The 25,463-nt window shown below is 36.0% G+C and overlaps 1 protein-coding gene across 6 annotated transcripts in view; it reads left to right on the forward strand.

Moving 5' to 3' along the window:
* LAMA2 (laminin subunit alpha 2) overlaps positions 1-25,463 on the forward strand; it is a 693,105-nt gene that overhangs the window by 137,641 nt on the left and 530,001 nt on the right. For all 6 annotated transcript variants that reach the window (XM_027551500.1, XM_027551497.1, XM_027551499.1 and 3 more), the window contains exon 2: positions 24,990-25,160. In XM_027551500.1, coding sequence (XP_027407301.1) covers positions 24,990-25,160 — 171 coding nt within the window. The remainder of the gene's footprint in view (positions 1-24,989; positions 25,161-25,463) is intronic.

Raw genomic sequence — 25,463 nt, forward strand, 5'->3', positions numbered from 1 at the left:
CCTGTTGTTTTGTCCTTTTTCTTCCATTTGCTACACACACGGACGCACAGATACATATAGTATATTTAGTTCTGTAGCCATAGAATTAGCAGCAGTTTGGGAGAGAAAAGGTGAGAGAAAGAATGCCCTGAGCATCCTTTTGAATAGCTCAGGCAAGAACAGGTGTTATTATCCCAGGAGGAAGCTGGAAGTGACTTTTTTTGTAATTGGAAGTGTGTCCTGCCCTGATAAGAACTTGTGGATCAGGAAACAAGAGGCTGGTAAATAGCCAAAGGGAAGAAAGCCAGAAGAGCTTGCTGTGTTCCTCCACTTAAATATATGTCATTTCTTTACAGACTGCAGGTTTTACAAAAAGATAGGGACTAATTTGGGATGCTACTTACCTCTATTTCCAAAAGAAAAATACTCCTCTAAAATATGATTTTAAGTAGGCCATGGACCAAAAGTAGGCCATAAGGGCTTGTCAGGCAACTTTATGAATTTCAAGGTTCTAGGAAATTTCCTCCATTGGAGAGTTCCCTCAGTGTTTGAAATAATATTAGAAAGAAAGGCAGCAGTGAAAACTCAGCCACTCCAGTAAAAACCTCTCCCACAGGGAATTATGGGTGGTAGAATCAAAGTAGTCTCACTGCTGCTTGGCTGTTGTTTAGTGGGTTAGATGGTTTGTTCTGGATATTTGCTTAATTCTTGGCCTGTTGATTTTCCGTATTTAAATAAAACTTTGCAAAGCCACCTCTTTTTCATATCTTCTGCTGCTGTTAGGTCCCTACCATTTCTGTCCTTTATTGAGCTGACTTTATTTTTCTGGGCTCCAAGATTGCTGCAGATGGTGATTGCAGACATGAAATTAAAAGACGCTTACTCCTTGGAAGGAAAGTTATGACCAACCTGCTGCTGCTGCTGCTAAGTCGCTTCAGTCATGTCCAACTCTGTGCGACCCCATAGATGGCAGCCCACCAGGCCCCGCCATCCCTGGGATTCTCCAGGCAAGAACACTGGAGTGGGTTGCCATTTCCTTCTCCAATGCATGAAAGTGAAAAGTGAAAGTGGAGTCGCTGAATATTGTCTGACTCTTAGTGACCCCATGGACTGCAGCCTACCAGGCTCCTCCGTCCATGGGATTTTCCAGGCAAGAGTACTGGAGTGGGGTGCCATTGCCTTCTCCCTGTGACCAACCTAGACAGCATATTAAAAAGCAGAGACATTACTTTGTCAACAAAAGTCCATCTAGTCAAGGCTATGGTTTGACTTGAAATTGACTTGAAATTTCTGAGAAAAGTGCAAATATTCATATACATTTTCTTCACATTTAAAAGAATATGTAGTCAGACAATGCTACCATTTAAAAACTTAAATGATTAAATCATAAATTTTGTTTTTTTAAAGCTTTTTTTTTAAATAGTGATCTGACAATAGTTATTGTTCTTTTATAAAGGTAGAAATATCACTTTTAGCTTTAATATAGCCACGGTTACTCTTTTCATCAGTAGCTTTGTTAGTAGGTCAAGGAGAAATCATATTTAAGAAGAAGGGTCCATGGAGTAAAGAGATGAACCATATCAAAATTAAAATTAAATTGAAAAAATTTAAATCATGGAAACCATTTTTGCTTCTTTCAATATGATGTGCAAATTCATGCATTTTAAATGGGAAATGGGAAATTTCATAGCCGCTGAGCAGCAGTGATGTTAGAATGTGAGCTCTGTGGTCAGGGTGGAGAGAGGGTGCCGTGTACAACTTTTGCTCATTTAACAAAATTACATTTGAAACGTTCTGACTACTTTATGGAGTCACAAGAAAATTTGCAGTGATTTCTTTTTAGTGGAACAAAGTACTTGCTCTTTTTTGTCTCAGAATCATTTTCTGATTTTGCTCCTCTTAAAGGGGAGTGCATATTCAGTCATAGATATATTTACTATACACATACCTGTACACACAGTCACGTGTCCAAGTTTACCAACTATATTATTTGTGTGTGTCAAATTTAGCCATCAATTCAAACTTACGTTTTAGTTTGAATATTAATTTATCTCATCAGCAAAATGCTCTTCACTTTCTTTCTTTCTAGGCTGTCTTATCTAAGATGTATTTGTGATGTTTATGTAATAAAATTTGGAATAGAATGGAAGGTTGTGGGAAATTAAAATCATGGTATTGGATTATCTTTCTTTCATGCAGAAGGAAATAAGTATTTTGACTAGGTATAAAATGTACCTATGACAATTAAATGCATTCACACTACAGCAACTGAGTTTGTAGAATATTGGTTTCTCTGCTAAGTGATATAACTTTTACCTGGGCTATTTGCAACTTGATGGTGCAAGTATGTCCAGTGGCAGAATTTGCATTAAGACAGTTGCATAAATGTGCACTAAAATTGAATCTAACGGCAAAGATGAGTACAGTGTTGACAAATTTAAAAAGAAATCCAAAAATAAAGCTGTTTAGAAGCAATTAGTATTTTGTGAATAGGTATGTAGTAATTCTTTCAGATGTCAAAATTCTGTTTCCCAAGTAACTCCATTCAGGTAAGCGATACGCTTCATGTGAGACAGGTTTCAGCTTCCAGCTGTTTTCTGATATTGGAAAGGAAAGCGCTAGGACTTGAAATGGTTCTGGGGACACAGCCTTTCCTGTCAGGGATTCTGGCAGATGCTGATATAATTTAATATTCGTGGAAGACAGAGCAAATATAGAATAGCATCAAATTGATTTTGCAGTTTTCAAGCCAGATGTCCCTTGGCATTTACATGGAAAAAGTCTACAGTGTACCAAGTTGCATATTTTTGTGTGCAAGTTCTCAGCCATGGTATGTAGTCACTGGTGTTTTGACAGCCATCTGCTCAGGCCCTACTTTCTCTATTCAGCCATAGCTAAAATTGAACATTTTCAAAGTGGAAAATTCCAGGTAGTTTTCATTATAAGACAACATAAAACTAGTATTCAATATTAAAAAATAAAAGCAATATATATTTTTTGCCTGGCACTAACCCTTATATTAAGAAGAATGCCATAAATAGCTGTGAAAAATAAACAAGCTCTTTTTTTTTTTTTCAACTGTTAAAGGAATATTTACTGATGGTTGACTGTACAAGGTGTGGGGGGAGTGAAATACAGGGTTTTTTTTTTTTTCCCTATTCCACTTTAAACAAGCTCTTTAACAGAGCACTTATCCTCTTATTGATTGACTTTATTTTAATTGTGAGTAAGACAATATATATCTTTTGTATGGCACTAACCCTTATATTAAGGAGAATGTTATAAATAGCTGTGAAAAATAAACAAGCTCTTTTACAGAGCGCTTATCTTCTTATTGAGTTTGTTTTAATTGTGAGTAAGGCTCTAGAGAGACACTAAGTTATAGAAATTAATAATTCCACAATGCTTTAGGCCAAGGCCAGTCTTGTCTTGTATACAAGACCTCTATAAATATTTGCTGAGTGAATGAATGAATGAATATGTTAGAAACCATATGTAGTAACCAGTTTATTTGTAGAAACTTTTACCCAGTAACTTACAGGTTTTAATATGTGGAGATATATACCTGCAGACTCATACATACATGTGTGTGATAAGTATGTTTGTATACTGTAAGTGAATGAAGGAGAACTTAATAAGAACTTTTGAGCACTGTGCCTATATGCTAGGCATTCTGGTGATTTAAAACAAGTATGTAAAATTTTTTGTCTGATTTTGTAAGTATATTTTCACAAAAAGTATAAAATAAAGAACATTTATTAAAATGATAAATTATATGGTAAAATTAATTGTTTCTTTTTTAATTCCAAAAGATTGAGAAAGAATTTGTATATTTTTTTAATCAAGATTTTGAAGGAAATGTTAAACTTAGACCCATGGAGAATAAGTCAGGTAGGGAAATTAATACAACCTAGGCAAGTGGGTAATGAGATAGTGTTTTCAGAGTAAGATACAGAAATTACTTGAGCATGAAATTTCCATTGAGAATAATAGAAAATTGTAGAAAAATTTAGGTAGAGAAAGTGGATTAGAGCAAGATTATGGAATACTTTAAATACCTAGATGAAACAATTATATTTAATTTTAGAGTCAAGTGAGAGTTATTAGAGGATCCGAAGTTGAGCAAGAACTTGAATAAAGTGGACTTCTATGAAGGTTATTTTAACAATAATGCACAGGAATGTAACACATTATTATAGTCTCTGCTTTTAACAAAAATTGGATTTAGTTTGCATCAGCGCAGATGGAGGATAATGTAAATTTTGCTTATATTTTGAAAAATAAGTATAAGACCTGATGATTTAAAGATAAAGAGAAGACTTATCTTAGATCACTCTAAAACAGTGTGAATACAGACATACAGTTAAAATCAAATTGTAAGCTTAATCTCTCAGATCTAAGTTTATCTAATTCATATTGGAAACCAGCCTTTTAGGTTGAATTCATACATTACTTGATTTATTTATTGACTGTTTTTTTGAATATTTTCTTGGGTCCTGCATTACATTAAGCACTTATGTTATTAAACAAGTTTTCAGTTTAGTTCAGAATGATGGAGGCAGTAAGCAACTATTATTATAAATGTCTAGAAATCTTAAATCCCTAAATCCATCTATCAGTTTCATGAACATGATTTACAAGCCTACTTCATTCCTCACAAGATTGACAAAGTACACATCTCTAAAGAATAACATTTTACTGGGCATGTTTGTTATAGCCAAGCAAATATATAGTATTCTGAAAGTGTTGTTAAATCTCTTGTTTCTATATGTTTGGGACCAGTTAATGTTTATAGTTTTGTGAGTAAATAAATCTATATACTGAAAACATTTCATTCAATAAGTTAACCTTCTTGAGTTTTTAATATATCTTGAAGCCTTAAGTTTAATCTTTTATATGTGTCTGCATTTAATCTCTTTGTATTGCTAACTCTTTATCATTAATATTTTAAGTAAAATAATTACCTTTTGGAATATTTTACTCTGACCAGTAACTTCTGGCCATAAACCAGTCTGGTGGCAATGATGAGATTCAGTATGAACAAGAAAAAATCACCAAAAATGACCAACCCTTGGCTGTCTTGACATGACTGAATCCAGTGATACATATACATACATATATGTATATGTATATGTATGTATCACTTCTAAATGATTCAAGACATGTTATCTAGATATAGTTTTAGATGATGTGTATTATTAATCAATAGTGCAAAAATAGATTAAAAATATTAAAGATACAAGGAGAGAAGTTAGAGAAATGGGCAGACAGAAATCATAAGTTTCTTATATAAAACTGAAGAGCAATTTACTTTGGAAGCAAAAATCTCATGACACTAAAACAAGATGAAGGATAAATTACTGTGTGTGCAAGTGTGGAGAAAAAAATAGCTTGTGATACCATAGTGATGTGAGAGCTCATTATACATCAGCAATGAAGAGCTCTAACTACCATGCAATTAAAATACTAGAGAGTATAAATAAGGGTACATTATGTGTGGTGGCATATAAAAATTCAGAAGTGGATGGAACTTTAGGAGAATGATACTCTTGAAAAGCAAGACTGATTAGGAATATTTAATTAGATAACAGTCACACAGACAACTTCTGTAATATCTTTCAAGCAAGAATGTCTCATTTGGGATATCATACTTATAGTAAGAATGATAAACCAAAGATGCATCATCCCTGGATGCTGATAGCAATGTTCCTGTTCATAGCCAGTAGTGTATGTCCTAGACTCCATTAACATCTCTCGGTCACTTGACTGCCAAACAAGATTGAGAACTGAGTAAGTTTCAATGTGGATAGTCAGTAACTGCGGCAAATTATACAGAATCCTATTCCTCTCTTCTCTGTGACCCAAACTCATGGATTCTAGTGACAATAAAATACTTTTTAAAGATCTTTGAAATACATATAATGGTATTTATTTGGGGGCAGGGGCAGACTCTAAAGAAAATTAAAACATTTAAAGGTGACTGAAGTGAAGTTATTAAAGAACATAAAGTTGGTGAGGATGATGTCTTAATGTCTACTAATAACTGAAGAAACAAGACATGCTTCCACATAATTGTGAGAAAAACTGAGGAAAAGCCCACGCAAGATCAAAGGCAAGTTTTAAAAATGTTTATAACCTGCAAGATAAGCTATTTTGGATCATATTTCGACAGTAGCTTTTCAGAAATTTTCAAATTGTGAAAAAGGTAAGTGGATTTTTAGGAATGGAATGGTTACTTTTTCCTCAGATTTCTAGAGCAACTAATTGTAGAGCTTTTTTGCCTTTACCCATTGGAAAGGCTCCCTCTAGAGCAAAAAATACAGTTTTTCCCTTTGAAAGTAACTGGCTCAGAATCAGATGGGCTTCTCTAGGAGCCGTAGCTTTAATAGCTTCATCGCCAAACTCAGATTTCAAGTCCTTGCCCACTTGTCTAAGGTGAAGGTTAACTGACTCTGGTTTCTCTGGGCTTGTATCCACATTTACCTTGGGACACCCTCTAGGCTTGACCTCTTGACCTCTGACCAGACTTATTTTGAATATCTCTGAAATTCTCTTCATGCTACCTGCTGTCACCCACTTCTCCAGTCCTTCACTTATTGTTTCCAAGGTGAAAATGTTTCTAATATAACTTATACAAAAATTCTATTATATAATTCTCTTGTACTAGTCTGAAGCTCTGTGAAAGTGAGAGGGCTGCCTTGTAGTTCATTCTTAAATTAGCTGCCTCGTTGAGTGCCTGGACAGTTGGAGAAATTCAATGAATATGTTACATGTAGTCAAAGAGAAATCGGGATTGGATTTGAAAAATACAAGTTCTATATTTAGGAAATGGTCTATCATTACTCATGTTCTATTATTTTATCTATATATTCAAGCAAATAATACCTATGCTATCTATTTTATAATTTTATGGTGAGAGTTAAGAGAAAATATTTTATAAAATTCAGTGCTACACTTTTTAAAAATTTTATTTATTTTTGTTGCTTGTGGGAATGTAAATTGATACAGCCACTATGGAGAACAGTATGGAGATTTCTTCAAAACCTAGGAATAGAACTACCATATTACTCAACAATCCACTACTGGGCACATACCCTGAGAAAACCATAATTGAAAGAGACCCATGTACCCCAGTGTCCACTGCAGTGCCACGCTTTTATTATGATCAATGAATTGCATTACTCAAACAGACATTAACAGTACAATGCAACAGTACTATGCAACAAAGGAAAGTTCACGGTTCTTAGTTTTGTTTTTGTTTTAGATCAAACTAGAACAAATATACTTCAAAATTTTAAAAGAGAAATTAGAACTGATATGATGAAATCAATTCACAAATGTCATTCGTTAATGAGATTCTTTAATATGTGAATCTTAACTGAGCATTTGTTCGATGTCACTTTCACCAGTTGTCTCTAAGAATAAAAAGTTTTGTGAATCATGGTCTCGGCCCTCAAGGAACTTAGAGTTTAGTGGTCAAAGAATGCTGGTAGAAAGGCAAAAGCAAAACTGAAAAAACCTCATTATATCTGAGTTTATATATGCTTGGTAAATGAAGTATTATTAGTAACACTATGCTAAAAGACTGTAAAATGCTGATTTTTTTCACTTCAAGTATTTACAAGAGCAAACAGAATATTTGTGGGTTTTTTTGCATATTTATGTGTGTGTTCAAACAGCTGCTGGAGAACAAAGTGTTTTGCTATAAACACTGTCAAATCTTACTTTGGAAAAAAAAATCGTCTATAAAACAAGTATTTCCATAGATATACTGAAACTGCATAGAATTTGCTTTTAAAGCATAAAACTGAATTAGATGCTTAAGTCAGCTGTGAAGTGTTTTTTCATGCAACTCTCATTCTAAATCTTCACCCTATGGATCAGGCTAAGAGCCTGTATAATTTGGAAGGGAGGAGACAGCATAAAGTTTCAGCAAAGAGCATAACTTTGTACTTATTAGAACATTTATATTCTTCTAAAGGGTTTATTTTTGTAGGGAGACTTTTGGAAGAGGATGGACATGGACTGGGAAATACATCATGGATTGGGAAATACACCATTCAATAAATCTAACTTCTGATTTATCAACCAAACCAACTGAATCCCAGAGAGAATTCACAGTGGCTCACACAAAACACAAAAGACAGTTTGTTTATTTTCTGAGACAGAAAATAAGAACCTACCCAGAGCTTAGGGACATGGATTTAAGAAGACAGTTAACTCAACGAACTTTATGAAAATAATGGCTTTAGCCCTGGATGCTAACATTATGTATCTTGTGAAGTCACTAAAACATTAAAAGAGAGGTTTCCATTTTTTGTATGTTGTTTTTGTTGTGTTTTGCTTTTTCCATGTTTTATTCTTTTGTATTTTGACCAAAGGAAGTTCTCCACTTCTTCAGAATGTGACTATACCCTAAGTTCTAAGATGAGTCTCCTTCTAGAATGTTTTGAGCACCTTTGTGTGTCCAGCCATGGCTGGGCTCAGAGATTGCAGTGGCACAGAGTAAACAAAGGAACTTGTTTCTTCCATCATGGAGCTTCAGTTCCAGCAAGGGAGATAGACCTTGGGTAAATAATCATTATGTAAAATTACACATGGGAAAAACACAGCATAATTAGGAATTATAATGGGGAGTTGTTTAGAAACTGTTAGGAAAGATATCAGAAACTTTAAGGTATAAGGAAGAAAGATTTGTGAAAGGTAGGAAGGTATGAAAAGTGGAGGAGAATTAAGGCACAGGGATTTCTAGGCAAAATCCTGAGGAAAGAAAAAGCAGAGCCTTGTCTTAGAAGCCGACTGAAGGCAATATTCTTTGAATATGATGAAAGAATATTACATAAAATAGGATAATTAAAATTTTTAACCTAAATGCAATGGTATTCCCATGAAAGATTTTAAGAGGAGTGACTTGATCAGATTTGCATTGTAGGAAAATCCATCTCATTGAAATGGATTGAAGAAAGGCAAAGGGTAATCAAGAGCTATTTAAGAAGCCATTTAAGAAGCTATTGCAAAAGTCCAGACGTTAAAAATGCCTGTGGCTTGGTACTGACACTAGGGAGAAACATATGGGTCTGAGATTAATTTTGGAGTTAGAATGGTGTTTGGTGATGGAATGCATCAACAATGACTCCTAGCTTTCTGTATGAGACACTGAATGAGTAAAATAAAATGTGTTGAGCTAGTGAGAACTCAGGAATAGCTAACTCAGGATGGCTATTAGGGGGATGGTGGTGGTGCTTGGACCCTGGAAATCACACACTCTTCTTTGGGTGAATTAAATTTGAGATGCTAGTGAGAGACATCTAAGTGGAGGTGTCAATATGGTATTTGGAAAATTAAACCTGGAACTTTAAAACGTATCTGGCCTGGTGATATAACTTTGGTATTATTGACTATGCAGATGATATGTAAATATCTTAGAAGTAGATGAGATTACTGGTTATTATTTGGAGATTATTTGAGGATGAGAATGAAGTAAGAACAGGATTTAAGATCAAGCCCTGAGGAATTCTAATACTTACTGATAAAAACAAATGAAAAAAGAGCAAAGTAAATGAATATGACTTTTTCTTTTGGTTAGATCTTCTAAGCCAAAGGAAGCACAATGTAGAACAATTTTTTTTTTTTAAACTATCTGTTTCATCATTAGAAATAAGAAATTGTGTAGCAGTTCTTAAAGAGCTGGACCCATGGGGAACAGCATCTTTCCTACTGTCATTATGTGCATCAAAGCTTACATGAGTCTCTTCTGATATTTTTGTTTGAGGGACATAAATACAAGCTCATGCTCTTTGCATAGCAATTAATTTAGAGATTTGTTACACTTTTATACTTTGGATTGTCAACAGCAGACACAGAGGTTTTAAAATTTGTTTTTTTTTTTTTAAGTCAAAGTATTTTATTTGGTGTAGTGAAATGATATATTTCATTTGATAAAGATGGCACTCTAACAATACAATAATTTATCAATGTACCTTTAGCAACTACATAGATCAAATCATTTTTGGAGATACATTTTTTTCTTTTGTTTCTTTATCTTTTCTTTGCTCATTAGCCCATTTAAATTCCTAATATATTCTTGATTAAATTTTTACTTAATGTATAGAATATAGGTAAATATGAATAAACATATTCAATACTTTACTTTTCATAAAAATAATTCAATTTTTCTAGGCTTGTAAATGGATTAGAATATATATTTCCAAATATATTGAAATAGATACTGTCACATTTAAAAAAATTTTTTTTCAAATCTCCTGGTCTGTAGTTATGTCCCCTTTCTCATTTATAACATGGTCATTATCCCTCCTTTCTTTCTTCTTCCCTTTCTTCCCTCTACCCTCCCTCCTTTCCTTCCTTCCTTCCTTTCTTCCTTCCTCTCTGTCTTTCACTCCCCCCACTTTATTTCCAGATTTACTGAAGTCTATTCTATCTTTTTATTTTATTTTATTTTTAAACTTTACATAATTGTATTAGTTTTGCCAAATATCAAAATGGATCCGCCACAGGTATACATGTGTTCCCCATCCTGAACCCTCCTCCCTCCTCCCTCCCCATACCATCCCACACCTCTGCTTGGGTAATTGCCAATTTAAGGCTCTAAATTTAATTTGCAGTGACTTAAAAGTGTTTTTTGCATTTCTTCTCCTTTACCGTTTTTACTTCTCATTTTGAATTTGCAGACAGGCCTGCCAAAGAGACATCTAGTTTATAGGCTTGGTTTTGGAAGCCAGGCAGGAGAGAAGAGAGGAGATAATGAACATATGCTCTGCTGATATTGATGAAGTGAGGTTGGAGGAAGCAGGGAAACAGTCTATTTCTCCCCAGCTGCCACCCCCTCAGTGAATATTTTGGGTACCCTTATGTTAGTATATACTAAATAAATGCCCTAGCTATAATAATTATTTTTATCATGTGATTTTGAAAACCTCTAGGATGATTCCAGATTTTTCTACAAGTGGAGCATAAAAAAAATTAAAGCAGTTTATGGATACTAATTTTAAATGGATAATGGGTGAGATTTCTATGCAGATTGAAAGGACTAGAAATTCTGTGGCCAGGGCAGTGTCCACCACGTCCTCAAAAAATAATTGAAATGCCAATAGTGGGGACCTGTATTTTGGGGATATAAATTTAAAGTTAGATAAAGAATCTATTCAATCTAGCCCTACAGATGATATTTTGCTGAGCAAAGATCATCTAGTCAAAGCTATGGTTTTTCTAGTAGTCATATATGGATGTGAGAGTTGGACTATAAAGAAAGCTGAGCATCAAAGAATTGATGCTTTTGAGCTGTGGTGTTGGAGATGACTCTTGAGAGTCCCTTGGATAGCAAGGAGATCCACCCAGTCCATCCTAAAGGAAATTAGTCCTGAATATTCATTGGAAGGACTGATGCTGAAGCTGGAAATCCAATATTTGACCACCTGATGTCAAGAATGGACTCATTGGAAAAGACCCTGATGCTGGAAAAGAGTAAAGGGAGGATAAGAAGGGGACGACAGAGGATGAAATGGGATGACATTACTGACTCAATGGACATGCGTTTCGGTAAACTCCGGGAGTTGGTGATGGACAGGGAGGCCTGGCATGCTGCAGTACATGGGTTCGTATAGAGTCGGACATGACTGTGCAACTGAACTGAACTCAATGAATTTATCCATTTCAAGAAGTCTTTATTGATGAGATGCAATGTGGTCAACTTCAATTTACTGTGCATACAGTAGTCAGAGATTTGGTTTAAAAAATATATTTGGAGGCGTTTGAGAAACTTTGAGTACAAATGCCGTACTTTGAGTCATTGTGGTAGAAATGTCATGTCCTCCCTAATGTATCTGTTAGTGTTCTTAACAGAAATCCATGTCATAGTGGCAGTTATTTTCTTATGTATATTGTTTTAGATTACTGAAAATTGATGATGTATTCCTACCTTAGTAAGGTCAATGATTATCCTTTGTCTGAAATTCAATAAAATCCTATAGCGCTTGGTTGAGTTAAGAGGCTAAGATGGCACTTGAGTTCACTATGGCTAGTGGAGTCCTTATTTTAGCCAGAATATCTGTACACAGAGTTGATATTCTAAAAGCAAAACTTGCTAAAGACCCATTGGAGTATGTGTGTTTGCATCTGGTTTATTTTGTTTCCTGTGATATTCAAAATACTTAAATGTTCATCTTAATCTGCTTAGAATGAACAAAGTAAACAATTTTTAACATGAGCTAAGTAGAAAATGTACTTTTTCTGATTAAAAAAGTAGAAAGGAGACTAAACCAACCCTTAAGCCTCCAAGAATATCCATTTATTTTTGGAGACCCAAGCTGAAAAGTGGAGAACTAAGACACATTTGAAAGGCTGGGTAGGACTAGAATAAGTGCCCTTATTTTCTCTTTTTTTTTTATTCTGAACAACTGGATTTAGCATTCTTTTTTCCTCCAGCTTACAAACATTGTTTTGTCTAGATGGCTATTAATTCAAATTGGACTGATTTTCTACTTCTATAAAACTCTTCATCTGCATCATGGATCAAGAGCATTAAGTTGCTTCCTGCAGTGCACAGCTGGAAGTCATTCTCTTCAGCAACACTTTGTTTTGTCCCATTTTTGTTTTATACCAATCTGATCCTACACACCCACATAGCTCAGGATTTCCGTCAAGTATCTTCCTTTTTCCCTTGACAAGTCTTAGAACATTTTAAATTGGCAGGTTCTCTTTTGTCTTTCAAATGCTGAATTACTTGCAAACATCTCTGTTTGCCTGCATGAAATTTTTAAAAAATGCTTCACAGACCTAGAGACTGAAATGGAAAGTTAGAAACATTCAAACAGACAGTTTTCTCTTATTCTTTTGAGAGGAGAGAGGTGCTTAGCATAAGCAAGCAAGAGAAATTTGTGAACCAGGACTAGGATGACAGGGGAGGAGAGAGAAGGAGAAATGTGTATTGTGTTGTTGTAAACACTATGTGATGATTTTTTTAAAGTTATTTATAAATTGAATATATTGGAGAGAATTCATTGATTGGATGACTTTCCCATAGCAAACCTTAGGTACTGTCTGTAATCAATTACATTAATGATGGCTGTTATGAGCTGGACTGTAGATGTTGACAAGAAACATTTGAAATTAAAATACATATATCAATATATAAATATGTTTATCAATATCTATGAATGTTAATTAAAAAATATTGTAATATGCTAGGCACAGGCAGTGAAAACAGCTACTTGACAATATTCATTTAGTTTAAACTGATGAAAACTAGAAAATGTGTTTAGGATTTCTTTTAGCCAAACTACATTAGGAAGATTTTAAGATATGTATTAGATCACTGTCATTTTAAAATGCTGGTTTACCAAACTTCACACAAAGATAATCAAAACAAAGAGCATGTTGGAAACAAAACAACCTGGAAGGAAACTTTCACCAGGAAACACTTAAAGTGACGCTGTGGCCACTCTTGGAGATGATCGTGAATCAGCCTTGGGTCTTTCTGTAAAAGTTGATTGTTTTCACTACTATTGTTTCATACTTAATCCTAAGGATGTTTGGATGAAGTAACTATATTTATGTATATGTATTTATCCATGCTGCTGCTAAGTCGCTTCAGTCGTGTCCGACTCTGTGCGACCCCATAGACGGCAGCCCACCAGGCTTCCCCGTCCCTGGGATTCTCCTGGCAAGAACACTGGAGTGGGTTGCCATTTCCTTCTGCAATGCATGAAAGTGAAATGTGAAAGGGAAGTTGCTCAGTCGTGTCCGACTCCCAGCGACCCCATGGACTGCAACCTACCAGGCTCCTCTGTCCATGGGATTCTCCAGGCAAGAGTACTGGAGTGGGGTGCCATTGCCTTCTCCGGTATTTATCCATACTGTTATTTTAATAAAGTTGTTTTCTCAATCTTCCTATCTTCACTGTATGTGTGTGTGTGTGTGTGTGTGTGTGTGTGTGTGTGTGGAGACTTCAGTTCAGTTCAGTCACTCAGTCGTGTCCAACTCTTTGCGACCCTAACTCTTTGCGACCCTATGAATCGAAGCACGCCAAGCCTCCCTGTCCATCACCAACTCCCGGAGTTCACTCAAACTCACATCCATCGAGTCGGTGATGCCATCCAGCCATTTCATCCTCTGTTGACCCCTTCTCCTCTTGCCCCCAATCCCTCCCAGCATCAGAGTCTTTTCCAATGAGTCAACTCTTCACATGAGGTGGCCAAAGTACTGGAGTTTCAGCTTCAGCATCAGTCCTTCCAGTGAACACCCAGGACTGATCTCCTTTAGAATGGACTGGTTGGATCTCCTTGCAGTCCATGGGACTCTCAAGAGTCTTCTCCAGTTCAAAAGCATCAGTTCTTCGGCACTCAGCTTTCTTCACAGTCCAACTCTCACATCCATACATGACTGCTGGAAAAACCATAGCCTTGACTAGACGGACTTTTGTTGGCAAAGTAATGTCTCTGCTTTTGAATATGCTATCTAGGTTGGTCATAACTTTCCTTCCAAGGAGTAAGCATCTTTTAATTTCATGGCTGCAGTCACCATCTGCAGTGATTTTGGAGCCCCCAAAAATAAAGTCTGACACTGTTTCCCCATCTATTTCCCATGAAGTGATGGGACCAGATGCCATGATCTTAGTTTTCTGAATGTTGAGCTTTAAGCCAACTTTTTCACTCGCTTTCACTTTCATCAAGAGGCTTCTTAGTTCCTCTTCACTTTCTGCCGTAAAGGTGGTGTCATCTGCATATCTGAGGTTATTGATATTTCTCCTGGCAATCTTGATACCAGCTTGTGCTTCTTCCAGCCCAGCGTTTCTCATGATATACTCTGCATAGAAGTTAAATAAGCAGGGTGACAATGTACAGCCTTGATGTACTCCTTTTCCTATTTGGAACCAGTCTGTTGTTCCATGTCCAGTTCTAACTGTTGCTTCCTGACCTGTGTATAGGTTTCTCAAGAGGTAGTTCAGGTGGTCTGGAATTCCCATCTCTTGAAGAATTTTCCACAGTTTATTGTGATCCACACAGTCAAAGGCTTTGGCATAGTCAGTATAGCAGAAATAGATGTTTTTATGGAATCTCTTGCTTTTTTGATGATCCAGCAGATGTTGGCAATTTGTTCTCTAATATATGAAATTTATATCCCTCTGACTTCGTGATCACAAGCAACAGAAATCACCAAAACTATTTAACTTAAGCAGAAATGTATTTGAAATCTATCACAGAACTGGCACAATTGCTGGAAGGATTTGAAAACCAGGCTTAGGAGATGATGAATATCAATGTGATTCCTCCTTTTCACTGCTTGAAAAGTCTAGTCAGGTCCCTTTGTAGACATTCCTGTCATCACTTCCTTTCCTACTCGTACTGGTTCTATTTTCTTTGCACTATTTTGATCTTATTTTCCTTTTCTCCCCAACTCTATGTGTCAGGTGCTCCAGAGTTGGAGCCCAAGGCCAAAATCACATGCACAAATTGCCCAAACTGTTAGAGGGAGGGGAAAAGAAAGATCTCCTTGACTTCCATATCCTTGGCAAATGGTAGGGTACTTCATACCTTTTGTACTGAATACAATGCCAGTTAGCTAAGAACAGAAATGGAGGCTCGGTGTTGGACAAATAAGCAGCGATAGAGGTCTACTGCATTTTTAAAATAGCTTGGTTTTCTTGAATTATTTAAAACAGAGTTCTGTATTTTTACTAAATCAAGGATCTGATTAGTTTATTAGTTTTATTTGCCAGATTTCTCTCCAGAAAAATTGTACAAGTGTACAAGCACATGAATTTATTATCATTCAATAAATTTAAATTTGAGTGCTATTATATGCTACTAGTGCTATCCCTGTACTCAGTAATGTTATATACTAGAGATCCATTGTAAAAGATATTAAAAATTTCAGTGTGATAAGGGTTATAATAAAATATAAACTAAGTACTATGTAGATACCAGGAAGGAAATAACAAATCCTGTGTTGTAAAGTCAGGAAACACTTTCACAGAAAAGTGGATATTTGAGCAGGGTCATGCAAAATGAGCAGATGACCATGTATGCAAAAAAGGAAAACATTCTATGTAGGATGGACAACATAATGTCATGACAAAGAATTTTCAAAACATCTGATATATCTGTAAACAGTAAGATGCCAGTACTCTGGACATAACATTAAGCTGGAGACAAAATAATTCATTGGAAGCAGAAACCTTCGGAGAAGGCAATGGCACCCCACTCCAGTACTCTTGACTGGAAAATCCCATGGATGGAAGAGCCTGGTAGGCTGCAGTCTATGGGGTCGCTGAGAGTCAGACATGACTGAGCAACTTCACTTTCACTTTTCACTTCCATGCACTGGAGAAGGAAATGGCAACCTACTCCAGTGTTCTTGCCTGGAGAATCCCAGGGATGGGGGAACCTGGTGGGCTGCCGTCTATGGGGTCGCACAGAGTCGGACACGACTGAAGCGACTTAGCAGCAGCAGCAGCAGAAATCTTAGAAGTAAGATTAGCAGTAAGGCATATTTATCCTTAAACTACCATATTAATATTCTGGTTTCTATGCAAAAACATTTCATTATTTTATGTTCACTTATTTAGTAAGAATGGCAGATTTGGAGGATAAAGATTATTGTGAATCAGTTATCAGTGTTTTTGTTGATGGTCTTCATGAAGTCAGTCAACAGGGATGAGCACTTGGAAAAGTTGGATGATTTCACTTTTTAAAAAGTTATGAGTGACAGTGAGAGGAACAAATTTATAAGTAGCATTTAGAAGTCAGAAGGAGACTGTTTTTCCTCTCCCAGCGATTCTAGGGATCCACAGGGAGATCTACGGAAGTGTGATTGTCAGAGGAAATCAAGACTTCAATTACAATAAGAAGGTTGAAGGAGTGCTTTCTTAAAATGGAAAATTTGAAATAGATTATGGACTTGTAAAACTGTGATGGAAGTTGGCTTGTGGTGTGCATATAGAAGAGAAAAGGAGAACTAGATGATGCAAATCTCAGGAATGACATAGGAGAAAAGGATTTTCATTTAGATCAGGAAGGGGAATGAGACAGGGTGAATCTTTAATGCTGAAATTAGTTCTAACTTATTTGGGTTTGCAATAATTGTGTTTGAAAACCAGCTGTGTGACTTAGTTTCTGGGAATTATTTTCCTCATTTGTAAAATTCACATTTGAAATAGGCTTCTTTTTCCTACTGGATAACAGCATTCTAGATCATCATCTAAAGAAACATTGCCTAAATCCTAAGGAATGAATCTGAGTTGTGCCACACAATAGGTCACTTACTGATATGTTAAATGCATTTCTCTCTGACTCACTTGTAGTTCTTCAAAAGACTACACATACATATTAAATATGATGCTAAGTCAAAGTTCTTCATTTTTATGAAATAAAAAGTGGAAGGACTGGAAAGCTATATAAGGAAAATAAATTAACCTGTTAATTGCCAGCCAGTAAGTGTCTTGGATCTAGAGCCAGACAACTGGAATGTGAAGTCAAGTGGGCCTTAGAAAGCATCAGAACGAACAAAGCTAGTGGAGGTGATGGAATTCCAGTTGAGCTATTTCAAATCCTGAAAGATGATGCTGTGAAAGTGCTGCCCTCAATATGCCAGCAAATTTGGAAAACTCAGCAGTGGCCACAGGACTAGAAAAGGTCAGTTTTCATTCCAATCCCAAAGATGCTCAAACTACTGCACAATTGCACTCATCTCACACGCTAGTAAAGTAATGTTCAAAATTCTCCAAGCCAGGCTTCAGCAATACGTGAACCGTGAACTTCCAGATGTTCAAGCTGGTTTTAGAAAAGGCAGAGGAACCAGAGACCAAATTGCCAACATCCGCTGGATCATGGAAAAAGCAAGAGAGTTCCAGAAAAACATCTATTTCTGCTTTATTGACTATGCCAAAGCCTTTGACTGTGTGGATCACAATAAACTGTGGAAAATTCTGAAAGAGATGGGAATCCCTGACCACCTGATCTGCCACTTGAGAAATCTGTATGCAGGTCAGGAAGCAACAGTTAGAACTGGACATGGAACAACAGACTGGTTCCAAATAGGAAAAGGAGTACATCAAGGCTGTATATTGTCACCCTGCTTATTTAACTTCTATGCAGAGTACATCATGAGAAAGTACATCACGGACTGAAAGAAGCACAAGCTGGAATCAAGATTGCCAGGAGAAATATCAATAACCTCAGATATGCAGATAACACCACCCTTAATGCAGAAAGTGAAGAGGAACTAAGAAGCCTCTTGATGAAAGTGAAAGAGGAGAGTGAAAAAGCTGGCTTAAAGCTCAACATTCAGAAAACTAAGATCATGGCATCTGGTCCCATCACTTCATGGGAAATAGATGGGGAAACAGTGGAAACAGTGTCAGACTTTATTTTTCTGGGCTCCAAAATCACTGCAGATGATGACCGCAGCCATGAAATTAAAAGATTCTTACTCCTTGGAAGGAAAGTTATGACCAACCTAGATAGCATATTCAAAAGTAGAGACATTACTTTGCCAACAAAGGTCCATCTAGTCAAAGCTATGGTTTTTCCAGCAGTCATGTATGGATGTGAGAAATGGACTGTGAAGAAGGCTGAGCGCTGAAGAATTGATGCTTTTGAACTGTGGTGTTGGAGAAACTCTTGAGAGTCCCTTGAACTGCAAGGAGATCCAACCAGTCCATTCTGAAGGAGATCAGCCCTGGGATTTCTTTGGAGGGAATGATGCTAAAGCTGAAACTCCAGTACTTTGGCCACCTCATGAGAAGAGCTGACTCATTGGAAAAGACTCTGATGCTGGGAGGGATTGGGAGCAGGAGGAGAAGGGGACAACAGAGGATGAGATGGCTGGATGGCATCACTGACTCGATGGATGTAAGTCTGAGTGAACTCCAGGAGTTTGTGATGGATAGGGAGGCCTGGCATGCTGCGATTCATGGGGTCGCAAAGAGTCGGACACGACTGAGCGACTCTACTGAACTGAACTGAAGTGTCTTGGAGAGACATTCTAGTGTTTGGATAATCCAGTGCTTTCTTTCACTCAGTTTTTCTGGTTCTGAGCAAAACTGAAAAGACTATTTCCCTTTACACTGTCTAACCAGATTTTCCATATTTGATTTGAGTAATGTCAAATTGAAATTTTATTGTTACTGGTATTGATAACTTGTAAAACCCAAATAATGACATAAATCTTATATACAGAAATGTATATATATATGTATATGTGTATATATGGTTATTCACAGATATATACTTATATGTGTGTGTATATATAGTATTTTTATATATTGCCAAATTTTAAGAAAACTTTTCCCCATGTAGAAAAGTTGTAAGAATCATACAATAAATATCCATATACTTAGCCTCTAGATTCTAAAATTAGTATCTCTCTGTATATGCTTTACCATACTTTTGTCCGTTCATATGTAAGTATCCATCTTTATACTTTGATCTGTTGCACACTTTGTGCCAAGCACTTCATCATGAATATCATAAATTAAGTTTAATATTGGTTTACTTTTTTATGGTAGAACTTACACACAGTAAAATGCACAAGTGAGTGCAACATTCATTCATCAGTTTTAACACAGAGTTTTAAAATATATATATATCTGTATAATACAAACTTAAGAATATTACCATAAGCCCAGAGATTTCTTTTATGCTTTTTCCTAGCCTATCCCCTTAACGTCAGCCATTTTTTAAATTCTGTTTTATTTTCACAATATGTTTGCCTGTTCTAAAAGATCACATAAATGAATAACAACATATGAACTGTTTTGTAAACTGTTTTGTCTTTTATTTGGCATAATGTTTTTGGGATTCATCTTGTGGCATATATCAATAGTTTGATCCTTTTTAATGCTGAATAATATTCCATTGTATACCACAGTTTCTGTATGAATTCTCCCATGGATGGAAACGTGAGTTGTTTTTCTATTTGGCTATTATGATAAAAGCTTTTATGGGCATTCTTGTATAGGGCTTTTCATGGTCATATATCATTATTTCTCCTGAGTATTTTCTTAGGAGTGGGATTTGGGGGTCATGAGGAAGATCTAGGTTTAGATTTACTTAAAAAGGCCTGTTTTCTAAACAACAATGGAGTGGAATTCCAGTTGAACCCCAAAACATTTAAACATTTGGTACTGTCAGTCATTTAAATAATGTACTGCTTAATGTAAAGCAGAAGAGCCTTACTGATTTGTGTGTCCATTTATTGTGATCCCTCCAGCCACCATTGCTTTGCTCTAATTGTCATGTCTTACATTGTCCCTCCCATAGGGTCGCAAAGAATGTGATACAACTGCACAACTGAGCATGCACATATGCAACATTACAATTTTTCTTAACATTAATATATATATTTAAACAAGTTGGGAGAAATCTGTTAAATTATATTCAAGTTTAGTTATTTGAGTCTGACATTTTTTGCTGATCTCATGTAATGATTTTTTATCCTAGATATTGCATTTTTCAGTTTTAGAATGTATATTTGGTATTTTTGTAGTTTCTAGTGACTTTATTTTTTATTATAAGCATTTGTGTGTGTGTCTGTGATCATAAAAGAATGAAAGCTGATTAAAATTGTTTGTATACCGATTTCAACATCTGGTTGATATCAGTGTTGTTTTCCATTCACTGCTTTTCTTCTAAGTATGGGTGGCATTTTGTTTCATTTTATGTCCATCTAATATCTCTTTTACACAATTGCATTCTGAATATTATAAACAGTCCTTGGTAGAAAATTCTGGATTCTGTTATGTTCTTTTGAAGAACAGTCATCAGTCTTTTAGTTTTGTGTTATATTAGTTACTTATCTGGACTCCATCTCCAAACTTTTGGCATGCCTATGGAATACAGCAACTATAATCACTTGTTCTAATCATTTGTTCATTTATTCCCAACCAGTGAACTTGGAGCCTGCCTAAGGCATATATGTATATCTGGTATTGATAAGAGACTTGGGAAAAATTTATACGCATATTTTGAGGTTCTTGTGGCTTTCTTTTTTCTAGTATTTCTTCCTCACTTTATAGCAGCTGTAATTGTCCTTAGTTCTGTTTCTGGTTCTTCAAGACAGTAAAGTTAAAAAAAGACAATGAAATGTGGGTTTGAGTTTTAGTCACCTTGCATGCGCAGTCTGAGACATCCATTATCTTCCTTCTAAGCATATACATCCCTCCTGGTTTACTTATCTATTTTGTGTTACTCTTCAGTGTCTTCAAGTATGAAATTTTAAAACATGTATTTTGTTTAGAATTCATAGCTGTTATCTGTGAACAGTTTAATAGTAGCTACTCCACGATTGGGCTTCCCTTGTAGCTTAGCAGTAAAGAATCTGTCTGTAATGCAGGAGATGCAGGTTTCATCCCTGGGTCTAGAAGATCCCCTGGAGAAGGATATGGCAACCCACTCCAGAATTCTTGCCTGGAAAATCCCATGGACAGAGGAACCTGGCAGGCTACCGTCTGAGGGGTTGCAAAAGAGTCAGACAGTGAGTGACACAACAGTAACAACTCCACATTAATAAAGTAGAATCTCTATATGCAGGTTTTAAAGTTGTCTCTGCCATTTGAAACCAAAATGTGGGATTTTAAGTCAGATCATCAAGATCATACAAAATTCCATGAATATAGCACAGTGTTTGAGCAAGCAAATGTAATCTAAAAACATTCAAATAAAAACAGTGAAAATTTGGCACATTTATAACTGTTTACCATATGATAGCAGAATTTCTATTTTTCACATTACATAAACTTAGCCTTTTTCTAGATTATTTACTAAATGTATATGTTACAGAACAGAGTATGTTTTTTATTCTCTGGTGTACATATTCTAATCTCTAATGAAATATAAAGCATAGTGAAAATAAATATTATTTGTTTTCTGTTTAGACTTGGTTTTTAAAGCTACAAATCCATCTAAATTTACGTAGTCTAGATACTATTCAGAAGAAAAATGTCAGTCATAATTGTGTGGGTAATGATGACTGGCTTTTATGTCATTAACATTACATGACCTCAATTTGAATTGAGGTTGTAAGTCGATACTCTATAAAGGTTCACCATCTACTTGTAGTTCATTTACACTTGAAATGTTTATATAATCTTTAAGTAACCCATATTGCATATAGCAGTAAATATTACTCTGCTGCTTTTGAATGGAAATAAATAGGTACAGTCTAACAGATTTAACTTATAATGAAGTGGGCTGCATTCTATAATATGACCTGCTGAAGATTCAATAAAAGCTCAGATATCGACTGACTCTTCAAATTGGTCATTAGCAACTAACTGGGGACTTTCCTTGACCAGTACACTTTACTGATTTTTAAAAATAAACAACAAAGTAACTAATAAAATTTCAAAAGGCCACTGTTCCTTGACCACAAAGCAAGGCAAGTAAATTATGAAGAGGTTAATTTCAAGTACATGATCAATAAGTGTAACAGAAACAAATCAATGGAAAGAACTGAAAGATAGTAAATGTAAATTTTATTGATGTCTTTAGTTTATGATTGGAAAACTCTGAAACAACAAAGGGGTGGAGGCTGGATAAGTTATTTCTTTTAATAAGTATGTAAATTGATAAGCTCTGCTGAGAACCAGGTTTTGGCTCTTCTTTAAGCCCCAATGAGAATTAGCCTTCTGAGTTAAAGAGCTAAATTCAAATCTTAGTTATTGGTCTTGCTAATTCATAACGGTGCGTATTGTTTGTCTTCTTTGAGCTGCATTTTCTTCACTTATAAAGTGGGACTAATAAAAAGTACACATGGGGTTAGCGGGGATTAAATCATATTATTTAAGGAATATGAAATAGCTTCTTAATCAATGTTACGTCTATACCCATAATCCTTTCATAACCATGTAATTTTGCTCACATTTATATATTTAATATGTGAGAAATTTAGGATATAATTCAGTTCTATATTTTGGAACATAACAATATATAGAAAAATAATTTTCACCAGTCATCTTCTCCTTTTGTCTTCCTCCCATGATTCCTCAGATCTGAAAAACTCCAGGCCTAACCAACTCCAATTAAGCCCCACAGTTCAGTTCAGTCACTCAGTCATGTCTGACTCTTTGTGACCCCATGGACTGCAGCACGCCAGGCCTCCCTGTCCATCACCAACTCCCAGAGTTTACTCAAAGTCATGTCCATTGAGTCAGTGATGCCATCCAGCCATCTCATCGTCTGTCTTCCCCTTCTCCTCCTGCCTTTAGTCTTTCCCAGCATTAGGGTCTTTTCAAATGAGTCAGTTCTTCGCATCAGGTGGCCAAAGTATTGGAATTTCAGCTTCAGCATTAGTCCCACAGGGCTTGCACCAAAGCAGGGCATGGAGAGTCTCACCCATACCTTCAAAATGGAATCCAAAGTCAGGGTCAAGGTCAGGACTAGTCAGAAGTGAGGGAGACAAATATCACAAAGTGAAACTGACAGTATTCTGGGGGAATTTTAGAGGTATTGGCTCCTGCCTGAGAAGAATTGTATGTAAATAAAGTTGTTTTGTTTGTAGAAGCTTGCTGTTCAGTTGCTCAGTCGTGTCCAACTCTTTGAGACCCCATGGACTGCAACACACCAGGCTTCCCTGTTCTTCAGTATCTCCTGGAGTTTGCTCAAACGCATGTGCATTGAGTTGGTGATGCCATCCAACCATCTTGTCGTCTGTCCTCCCCTTCTCTTCCTGCCTTCAATCTTTTCCAGCATCAGGGTCTTTTCCAATGACTCAGTTCTTTGCATCGGGTGGCCAAAGTATTGGAGCTTCAGTCTTAGCATTAAGTCCCTCCAATGAATATTCAGGATTGATTTCCTTTAGGCTTGACTGGTTTGATCTCCTTACTGTCCACATTACTCTTAAGAGTCTCCTCCAACACCACAGTTTGAAAGCATCAGTTCTTTGGTGCTCAGCCCTCTTTATGGTCCAGCTCTCACATCCATACACATGACTACTGGAATAACCATAGCTTTGACTATACAGATCTCTGTTGGCAAAGTAATGTCTCTGCTTTTTAATATGCTGTCTAGGTTTGTCATAACTTATATAGACATAATATAATCTACACATAATCTAATAGATTAGAACAGTTACAAACTCAGTCCTCTGTCAATCACTCAGCATCCACGTAAGCTTTCAGAATAAAGTCTATACTCATATAATATTCCCTCTGCCTGGCATGTTTGTTTTTTTCCCTTCATTTTCTATACCAAATACATTTCTATTTTTTCCTCCAAGATACAGTTCAGGATCACTTCCCACAGTAAGCCCATCTTAATGGTATTTTCATTCTCAAATCTTTTTTTTTTTTTTCATTCTCAAATCTTTTATGGTATCTGGTGTAGTGTGTGCTCAACATATATTTTATAAAATAATAATTGTACAGCTAGATGCAAAACTGGAGTAGGAAATGGCAACCCTCTCCAGTATTCTTGCCTAGGGAATCCCATAGACAGAGGAGCCTGGCAGGCTACAGTCCATGCAATCGCAAATGAGTCAGACATGACTGAGCGACTAAAGTAAAATAAACAGACGCAAAATAGCGGTGAAAGACAGAAGAGAAACCTTGTTTATTTAATCACATATTATTTACTAGCATAGAGAATTTAGTGTATAAAGGTAGATAGAGTATGTTCCGGGATGAGCTAATTATTTTAAAAATTGTAACCTGACAACTTTCACAAAACAGCTGAAATGCAGGATGGAAATTTCAGTAAGACTTGTGCCAATAACATGAGCAGACTTTTTAAAAGTGTGTTTTAGAGACAGGACTTTCTAATTAAGTAGTAGAGGTTAAAAATTAAGAAGATAGTTTTAGAATTCATACTTAAGACTCAGGAAAAAAAATGCTAGTTTGATAACACATGCTATTTATGTAGTATACTTAATTAAGTCAGATATTAATTATCACTGATTATTCTATTTTCATTTAATGCTTTGGAAAGCATCCTATCTTAATTTCATTTTAAAATGCAATAAAATCATCCCACACACCTTCATTTGTTCATCTTTTTCAGGTTTATTCCCTGCTGTCCTGAATCTTGCTTCCAGTGCCCTCATCACCACAAATGCAACATGTGGAGAGAAAGGACCCGAAATGTATTGCAAATTGGTAGAGCATGTTCCCGGGCAGCCAGTGAGGAACCCTCAATGTCGGATCTGCAATCAAAACAGCAGCAATCCATACCGTATGTATTTAGGATTAACTTGTATGGAATTGGGTGGAAGATATCACTGAGAATGTTGAGGCCAAAGTGCATTAAAGTGAAAGGGCTTGTCTTCTCAATTTCTAGATCCTTTCTTCTACTGTGAGCTTTACAGCCCTTCTCTGTCTCTTGACAAACATTAGAATTCCCTATGTGTAGTGGGTATGGTGCTTGTGGAGAGTTTTCTAGCTGAAGACCTGTTGCAGTCATTGACTTTACTGCCTGCAGAAAAGTATGTGAGGGTGTGGTTATTAATAAAGGCTTTAGTAGGTCAGTAGTCACTAT

The sequence above is a fragment of the Bos indicus x Bos taurus genome, chromosome 9 (genome assembly GCF_003369695.1).
Source record: "Bos indicus x Bos taurus breed Angus x Brahman F1 hybrid chromosome 9, Bos_hybrid_MaternalHap_v2.0, whole genome shotgun sequence".
Classification (NCBI taxonomy): domain Eukaryota; kingdom Metazoa; phylum Chordata; class Mammalia; order Artiodactyla; family Bovidae; genus Bos; species Bos indicus x Bos taurus.